General features: G+C 40.9%; 1 protein-coding gene across 1 annotated transcript in view; it reads left to right on the forward strand.

The window, feature by feature from the left end:
- WDPCP (WD repeat containing planar cell polarity effector) overlaps window positions 1-10,041 on the forward strand; it is a 317,353-nt gene that overhangs the window by 244,810 nt on the left and 62,502 nt on the right. The window contains exon 14 of the mRNA XM_006881030.1: window positions 6,234-6,336. Coding sequence (XP_006881092.1) covers window positions 6,234-6,336 — 103 coding nt within the window. The remainder of the gene's footprint in view (window positions 1-6,233; window positions 6,337-10,041) is intronic.

The following is a 10,041-nucleotide window of genomic DNA, read 5'->3' on the forward strand; positions in this document are numbered from 1 at the left end:
CCTGCTTTCAGCCAAGATCCATCTAACATCAGCTACAATATCTCTAGTACCACGACCCCTTCTGAAACCAGCCTGGACTTCTGGTAGTTGTCTGTTGATGTGCTGTTCCAGTCGTTTGACATGAGTCAAAAATTAACAAGCAGTAATATTCTGAGTAGAGGTTCTAGTAGTGGCACAAATCAAGTTACAGAGGGAAGGTGGTTCTTACAATAAAAGGCCTATAGACTAACACTTTTCTGTTCTTGAGTTTTTAAAAGGTAGAAAGGAACAAAAAAAAAAAAAGGAAGAGGGCAAAAACTAATTGAGAAAGAACCAGGAAATAGAGGTGAGGAGGGGAACCTATTAGAGCCAGCCAACATCAGACCTGAATCAACCAAGTATATATGAACCAGTAGCCTCCCTCCATCGGCCGACTATTGCAGAAGGCACAGGTACTGGAGTGGAACTCTACCCCAATAGCCTGTTGTTGGAAGAGGTGCAAGTATTTGAGTGGAACCAAGAAGAACCAAAATGTATGTGACATTGGACTCAGGATGAAGCCACATCTGTTCTCATCTCTCTGTTCCTGAGATGACCCAACTCTCGTCTTCCAAGAATGTTTCTCTTGCAAAATAAACTTTCTTCTGTAAACTTCCCTCTGCTTTTTAACTATCCTTCTGTCGGAATTGTATGTTTTTTCCACTCTCGTAGTACTCACATGGGGAACCTACCTTTCTAGATTGTGCCTTGCTGCAGAGCATAGACAGAAAGCCTCATAATACTCTAATGAAATGGCCTCTATCTTCAAGTCTATGCATAATCAAGGTCATGCTTTAGTTTTGTGGGCTTATTTTCATTTTCTTCAGCTACAATTTGAACTTGCCTATAAGAATTGATGATATGTCTCACAGTTGGCCACTGGCTTTGTTCTGTCAGGTAGTATATTTTATTTCTACCGAAACCATTTACTGGATGCCTAAGTCATTAATTATACAAAAAGCTATAATTGGATATCTGAACTCATTTCTATCACCAAATTTATTTCTGTTACCAGTTTGGTAGTATAAAAATGGATTTTTCTAGGAGCAGAATAGTATTTCATTTAATTGAGGTTCAAAGTTGGTGCTTCCTGCCATTATGTAGTTGTTGTTGATGCCATCAAATCGAGTACGACTCACAGCGACCCTGTGAAAAGCCAACCTGAACTCTTCCCTAAACTGTGCCTTCCTTATCATCTCTGACCCACTAGAACCCATTGCTGAAGTCACAGCATCAGTCAGTCCATCTCATTGGGGTCTTGCTCTCCTTCACTGGCCTCCATCTTTTGCAGCGTGATGTCCCTCTCCAAGGAATAGCCTTGCCTTGCTCATGTCCAAAGTAGGAAAGATGCAGCCTCTCCATATTTGCTTCCAAGGAGCACTCTGGCCGCACCTTTTTGCGAGAGATATTTATTTGTTCTTTTGACAGGCCACGAGATATTCAGCACTCTTCTTCAATACTGTGACTCAAAGACACCAATTCTTCTTCCATCATCCTTATTCATTGTCCAGCTCTCTGATGCAGAGCAGGTGATTGAGAAGACTATGCCTGAAACAGGTGCACCTTAGTCTTCACACTTACATCATTGCTCTAGAGAGGTCCCTGACAGCATACTTGCCCAGTGCAATACATCTCTTGATTTCCTGACTGCTGGTACCAAGAAGATGATTGTTGATCCAAGCAAGATTAAATCATTGACAGTTTCAGTCCTTTCTCCATCTGTCATAATGTTGACCTCCATTATAGTCTATCATAAAAATGCTCTTCTGATTCATATATAGGTATTTCTCTTTGCAAGTGTGATTTCTCATACACTGCTGCTGTTAGTTGTTGAATTAAGGCTCAACACTTGGTCGCCTTAATGCATAACAGAAACAAGTGTATCCTAGTTCTTCACCATCTGCATGACTCTTTATGTTTGAGCCATTATGTTAATCTGTTTCATTGATACTAGCCTTCTTTTTTGGGGGGGCCCTCTTATCATGTCCTATACCATTTTCTTGATCATTTTTCTTACATAAATATGCTGAAGTCTTTCCTCTTTCTTCTGTCCAAATTACTTTCAATATTCTTCACCAAATCTACAGTTCAGAAGCATCAATTCATCTTTTCTCTTCCTTTATCTCTTTCCAACTTTTGCACATCTGTCATTCAACACTAATGGGATTTTTCTGCACATTTGCGTTATGTACAAGAAGTATTTAATATACACAGATACTGCCAACTATAGATATGCCTGAGTCTGTAGTTTTAATTATGTCTCTCTATCGTCTACAAAGCATTCTTACAATTCAGTGGACTTTCCCCTTGATAGTTGCTTTTAGCAGATTATTTAATTATTAATTAATCCATTAAATTTTTATACAGTTAAATCAGTTTTGAAATACAAACTTTTCTTTTCACTGGCTCAAAGGCTAAATAACACCACTGGAGTCACAGAAATCATTAAGAATTTGTGTAGGTCCCACTTGGAGATATCAATTCTGTTTTAATTTTGACCACATAGGAAGTTCTTAGTGCAACCTGACATTCCTTATAATTCAAACAGTGTTAGTTTGTATTGAAATTACTTTTTCACAGTATAAACTTCACATGAAAGCTTTGTTCTGCTTTGTCACATTGTGGATTAATTCCTAAAGAAATATTTTTAAGTCTTCAGGAAAGCTAATACCACCATTATTCCGTGACAGTGGGTATATACAGTTCTTCTAGTCATTTAAAAATGTAAAACCGTCTTGGTGGCTGTTAACAGGCTACTTCTGGCCTTGGGTCATATTTTACTAAACTGTTCTCTAAGGAGCAGATGGAGCATGAGGGTGGCCGAGTCTGACTTCTACCACCTTTATAAAGGGGACTGTCCCCATCAATAGCACTCAGCGCAGCAAATAGCTGCCTGGTCAGACATTCCACCTTCCTGCTCCCATCTCTCTTTCCACCAATCACTGGGCTTGACATTAATTGTTTACTCACAGTTGTGGTATTGAGAGTGGGGTTAATTAGGGAGGTAAGTTGGAGAGTGGGGAAAGCAAAGACCATCACCCAGTGCAAGTCCAGGTTTTAGCCTAGAAGTCCCAAGGCCGAATTCCTTAATTAGTCCAGGCTCCAGTTCTCTCTCCACAGTCAGCTTTTCTTCCATCATCTGGCAAGAATAGCAAACCCCTTAATTATGGCCTTGATTTCAGGGCTCCTCTGGTTACATCTTGCCATGGTTTCTCCACAGCAATGTCACAGTCTCTCCACCCCCATCACCAAGGTTTTGCTTAAGTCTCCCTCAAATCTAGCTGCTCAGTGTGGGAATCTATCAATGTGTGTGTCTGTGTGTGTCTCTCTCCCCGTCTTTCTTTTCCTAGTCCCACACCTGTTGATGATTTGAAAGACCATGTTCTGCAGTTAGGGTATCTTAAGATCAGCAAGGGCTAATGTAATGGTTGGAAAAGGCAACTTTTAAACTAACAGCACAGTCGCACTCTGTAGTTTTAACTAATTACATCATCATCGTTGTTGTTTCTGGGTGCCCCTCACTCCATTACAACTCACAGACTCTGTGAATAGTAGGTCTCACCTTGCTCTATCCTGTGCCATCCTCACAATCGCTGTCATTCTCCAGCTTGTTATTAGAGTCATGATGTCAGTCTACCTTCATCTTCTTTCTCTGACACTCCAACTTTCCCAGCATGATTTATTTTTCCAAGGGCAGGTCCCTCTTTGTAACATGTACAAAAGATGTGAGATAAAATTTCACCATCGTTGTCTATAAGGAACAATCTGGTTGCACTTCTTCTGAGACAGAGGAACCTTTTTTGTTCTTTTGAAAGTTCATGAGATATTGAGTCCTCTTCCCTTGTACCACAGTGCAAAGGCATCAGTGATTCTTCAGTCTTCCTTATTCATTGGGCAACTTTCAGATAAATAGGAAATAACTGAAAATATGGTTTGGATCAGGCATATGTTAGTGTTCAGACTGACTGGCATCTTAGCTCTCAAGCTCCTTGGGGAGGTTCTTGACAGCAGATTTTCATAATCCAACACATCTTTTGAGATCTTACCTGCTGTTACCATGGGTGATGACTGTCAATCCAAATAAAATTAAGTTATTGACAGCTTCAGACTTTTCTTCACTTGTCACGTCACCTGTTGGTCTAGTGTTGGATTTTTATTTTCTTGATATTGAGATATAACTCATAGTAAAGGCTGTAGTATTTTATCCTCTGTGTAAATGCTTCAAGTCTTCATTTTCTGGAAGCAAGATTGTGTCATCTGCATAATGAAGCTCCAGAAAGTCAATATAAGTTCCTATGTCACAAAAGTCACAACCACCAAGTGTCACAACCAATTCTTAAAAACTTCACCATATTTGTTGTTGTTGTTGTTGTTGTTTGGTACCTTCGAGTCGTAGGCGACTCATAGTGAGTGACCCTATGAATGAAAGGCCTGATTGTTCATAGGGTTTCCGGAGGCAAGCCATTTTGGAAGTGGATGTCGCTCCTGCCTCCAGGCTTGATTTAGTCGGGAAGCTCCAGCCAACACTGTCCACCATGGGTGACGATTACCACATTTGGCACATCACTGTCACAGGCTTCAGCATCACAGCAACCACGAGTTACCTCTGTACAGCAATGCACAGACCAGTGCTACACCACCTAGAAGAATGTTTGACAGGAAAACAATTTGAACCTGGCCAGAGGGCCGCAGATTAAAGGCACCCACCTTCGGCTTGGAAGCATAACTTTCTGTCCACTAGGCCAACATAGCTCTCTTGAAGTTTCATTATTTCAGTTAAAATTTCTTAGAGTATCAGTGAGAGAAAATATTCCATGGGTATAAAGCATTTACATTCCTTAATTTACAAGTCAACAAACTCACTGCTGTCAAGTTGGAATTGACACTTACCTGACCCTCCAGAGGTTTTTCAGAAACTGTAAAGTTCAAAGGAGCCAAGTGCCAGTCTTCATGGAGCTGCTGGTGGCTTTGAACCACTAGAGATGCCAACGTTGAGTTAGAGCACAACTCCCTACCCATTAAACCACGAGAGCCCTCTCATTATAAGTATTCATGTTCGTTTGCCATTTGTATTGTCATACACATTTCCATTGTAGCCTTCACTCTGTGTACCATAAAGACTTCCGTTTGATAGCTAGCCCCACCTCTCCAGCGTTTTCCACTGCCCTCTTTCACGTACTCAGCATTCTTCCATATTAAAAGACCTGCCACTCCCTGACAGCACTGTTTTTCTCAAAATACTCTGAAAGCAAGCACTAGATGTCAGGCTCTATCTGACATCTATCTTTTCTCTATTGGCCCGTCTAGTATAACTCTTGTTGTTGTATAACTCTTAGGGAGCTCTGGTGACCTAGAGGTTAGAAGCAACACTGCATTCCCAAAGGCACAGGGTTCTAATCCACCAGCTGCTCCGCAAGAGAAAAATAGTCTCTTCCCCTATGATTAACTGTCTCTGAAAACGCACTGGGGAGTCAGCTATGGGTCGGCCCCGACACAGTGGGACACAACAACACAAGCATAAATCTTAACTGCCCTTAAAGATTCAGTCCAAGGGTCATAGTTTCCTCCATGATGCTGTGCAAATATCTGCCATGCAACTGATCCACCTTGAGTTCATCTTCTGTGCGTGGTGTGAAGTATGGTTCTTGTTTCTGTTTTCTGCAATTCACAGGATTTTCATTGGTTAATATTCACAAGTAGTTCACGAAGCCTTCCCTCATAGTTTGTTTTAGTCTGGAAGATCTTGGCTTAGTAGGTAATAGTTATTTATTTATAGAATGTGTTCAAAATAGTAAACAATATTAACCATTTCAGAGACATGAAGCAGGCAAATATTAGAGACAAGTCTGTGTAGTATTCATTGGATAGTGCTTAGCATGATTCACTGAAGACTCTTATGCACGTACTAAGATTTTATTAAGAAGCTATTAAGGATTTTATTTTCTAACAAAATCAATATGACAAATGTTTTATTGAATACTTATGTTATTCTATAATGACAGCTTCACATAATTTACCTAAATAATCACTTTTAGTTATGGTCTCCAATTCACAAAAATTTATTTCATTAGGAAAAAAGGTGAGACTATTAAAGTATAAAAAGAAGTTTTGTCTATCCCGTTTTGCAATCTGAACAAGTTTCTTTCAAAATCTCTTTTGTAACTAAACCAAGATTCATCTTGCATTAATCTTCTATTTTGCTTTTCTTTCCAAAGGACATCCATTACCTTGCTCTTGATAAGGGTGAATTGGCACTAGCTGAAGTGGCAAGAAAGAAAGCAAACGACATTGATGCAGAATCAATAACGTCTGGAGTTGGTAAGAAGGAATGCTGGTTTTTTTAAAGTGCTTTTTGTTTTAATCAATACTTATTCCGCTTCATTTCTATTTACGTTTCCAGAACATGGTTGGTTAATTTGATTGACTTTCTTTTTAAAGAAAAAAACAACTTTTTTTAAAAAAAAACAAACTAAGCCTTGACAAATGGTACAATATGGGTACAGAAGATGGAATTCTGATAATGTGAAAAGTGGTGATCAGTGGTTACATGAGTTACCATTTAGCAAACAGTAAAAGGCACTTTTCTTATTGTTTATTCATAAGCTTTTGGGGAGAAATGTTATTATCATCAGCACCATTACTACAATTAAGGGACAAAGGAATTTATAAAGCCCCTTATTTGTTTGTACAGATATAGCATCTTTAAATATAATCCTTTCCTTTATCAGACAAAGAGCTCACATGGAATATCAGGTTGGGTGGATTATTTGCTTCTGTCTAAAAGCCACGAGAGTCCTTTTCAACCCAGAACACATGATGTGCAGTTTAACTCTGTCACGTGGGTCAGAACTGACCCAATGACACACACAGAACAAGCAAAAGATGTTCAGAACTCTAAGTGACCTAATTTCTTTGTGGAACTCCTGTAAAACAATGAATTTTTACTTGTTGTATGAAAATATTGTACTAAGCCTTTCAATTGATAGATCATTTGTGGTGGTTTTGAAGTGCTGTGTGCAGCCAGAGACCAGATGTCAGCTCTAACCTTTGCCACCAAAGCCTAGTCTTACAGGTGATTCGACAGAACTACTCAGGCTACTCACACTTGAATGCCAGGGTTGGTAATCCCATTCTTTTCCCATCTGGAATTTGTTCCACATTGATTGAACCTAAGACACCTACAGAGCACATTTCGGTCTCCATGTCTAATGCCAAAGGGATATTTACTGTTTGAATTCTCTCACATTGTCATTGATAGACACATAGCTGCTTCCACTGGGTTTCTGAGGTTATATGTCACATGAGAGGTGATTGTCATTCTTTCTTCTTGGATTTGAACAAACCTACCTAAAGCTGAATGTAGCTTCCATGCTGGTACTTGGAGACTGAGTTTACTCAGAGCCTGGGATGCAGATTATCATCCTAGAGGGCCTGGAAGGCGGGGCTGATGTCCACGGCAGAGGGAAAGGTTGTTGCCAGTGCCCGGAATCTGGAGGGAAGGAAAAGTCATTGCCCAGATAACATCTAAAATACAGAAGATTCTTTCCAACCCTTTAGAGCTGACGAGATTTGCCCCCTTTGACTGTGGCCTTGCTTTGTACCTGGGACCTCATCTTTCCTTATATTTCGTCCCTTTTGGAATGAACTGTTTGACATGGCCATTGTACTTGAGAAGCAGGTAACTTATATTCTAGGTTGGACAGGTCCACAGATGGCAGTAAATTTTGCCCCAGGATGGACCATACCCTCAGTCACACCCAGCTGATTTATGTGATGACCTTTTGGACTAATTGTTGGTGCTGGAAGGGATTAATATTTCTGAGGACACTGTGATAGGCTGAATGTGTTTTGCACAAATGAAATTTGAATGCCTGATAGAGCCCTGGTGATGCAACGTTTCATTACTCTAGAACTAACTAAAACATTCCTTCCATGGGAGAAAAGATTCCTCTGTAAGGTGCGCTGATCCCCTAAAGATTTCGGTCTAGAAGGTGGTTCTGCTCTGTCCTCAGTGGTTGTTAGGAGTTGAAATCAACTCAGTGGCACATGACAACAACAACAAAGGAATGCTAGGGATCAAAATGTACCCCTCAGGAATGTATGTCTTAAGGTCTTGCTCCTATACTTTTGGAGGTGTGGCTGTTCGGAAAGAGTTTTCTTTTTTACACTGATTAGCTTACACCTAAGGGTTGAGAGCCCTCTCCTAATCACGTCTCAGTTATAACATGACCAGGCAGTAACACAGATACAGACATTGAGGGGGAAAGATGCCAAGGAACATATAAAACTTCCAGGGCAACCAACAAAAAAGGACCTCGTTTAGAGCATTACTGTGAATTCGAACTTACAACATCCTGAACTGTGAGAAAATACTTTTGTTCTTTAAAGTTACCCATCTGTGATATTGGTGTCAGAGTAGCACTAGGTAACTAGACACCGGGGTGGGAAATGTTTGGGGGGAAATGATTCTGATTTCCAGAACTTTCACATACATTGCATGACATGACATGTCACATTTTCAATAGAAAATTATGAGGTACCCAAAGAAGCACACGCACATCCATCTCGATCTCTCACTCTCTAGCTCTATGTCTTTGGAAGCAGGAGTGGCATCCACTTCCTAAACATCATACCTCTGGAAACTCTGTGAACTTTGATAAATGCCAGTAGTTAAAGAAAGGCTTCAGGCCTTGTGTTCATAGGGTCGCTATGAGTTGTGCTTGACTTGATGGCAATCCACAACAACATCATCTATATCTCCTAGTGAGAAAGAAGGAAAAAATCATCTTCAGGTGGAGATTAGCAGACTCAGGAACTTGCTCCTCCGAAGTGGGGACACAGTTACTCTAACAAAACCCCATGCCTGGGAAGTACACACAGACCATGATAAATGCCAAGTTTACAGTTACCTGATGCCGTGGATGGCAGCCTGTAAGCAGCACGACTGGCCAACCACCAGGACACTGGAGGATGGAGGACTGTTTTCTCCACATCCACTAGAAAACGAACGGCAAAGCCGTCTTCCGTCTAGGCAGAAGAGACACTGTAGAGACTTAGCTTGCAGTTCTGGTGGGTGGAGTTAAGTGTCATTGAATCAAGTCCAACTCATAGTGCATCTATAAACAGCAGATTGGAGCCCTGTCCTCTACTGTCCCTTCATCCTTTCTGACAAATTTGAGTCCATTGTAGGAGTCATAGTCTCAATACATCTGGTTAAAGCCCTTTTTATCACTGACCCTCCACCTTTCCAAGCATGATGTCCCTTCCCAAGGAACAGCCTCCTCTAACAACAGGACCCAAGTACGTGAGACAAAGCTTTATCACCTTTGCCTTCAAGGAGCAGTCTGGCTGTACTTTCTAGAAGATACATTTGTTCTTTTGGCAGTCCGTGGGTATTCAGTATTCGTCTCCAGCACCACAGCTCAAACTGCGCCTTATAATTTTCTGGTTACTGATACCAAGAGTGTTGACTGTGGAGCCAAGCAAACTAAAGCTGTGAACAATCTCAATCTCTTCACTATCCATCCTGATGCTTCCAATTGGCCCAGTGGTGAGAATTTTGTCTTCTTTACATTGAGCCTCAATCCATATCGGAGGCTACAGTCCTTGACCCTCTGCAACAGGTGCTTCAGGTCCTCCTCAGTTTCAGCAAGCAGGGCTGGGTCATTTGCATAACGCAGATTGTTGATAGATCGTTGACCAATCTTGACCCAACATTTCTCCTTATAGAGCCCAGCCTCCCAGATGATCTGTTCTGCATACAGGTTGAAAAGGTATGGAGATAGGATGCCCTTCCCAATTTTGAACCATGCAGTGTTCCCGTGTTCTGTTCTGACAACTGCCTCCTGGCCCAAGTATAGGTTTTGCATTAGAACTATCAAATGTTCTGGGATGCCCATTCTTCTCAGAGTCAGCCACAGTTTGTTATGATCCACAGAGTCAAATGCCTTTGCATAATCAATGAAACACAGATAGACATTCCTCTGGTATTCCCTGCTTTCAGCTAAGATCCGTATAACATCA

The sequence above is a fragment of the Elephantulus edwardii genome, unplaced genomic scaffold (assembly GCF_000299155.1).
Source record: "Elephantulus edwardii isolate Elephantulus edwardi_28Jun2011 unplaced genomic scaffold, EleEdw1.0 scaffold00011, whole genome shotgun sequence".
NCBI classification, from domain to species: domain Eukaryota; kingdom Metazoa; phylum Chordata; class Mammalia; order Macroscelidea; family Macroscelididae; genus Elephantulus; species Elephantulus edwardii.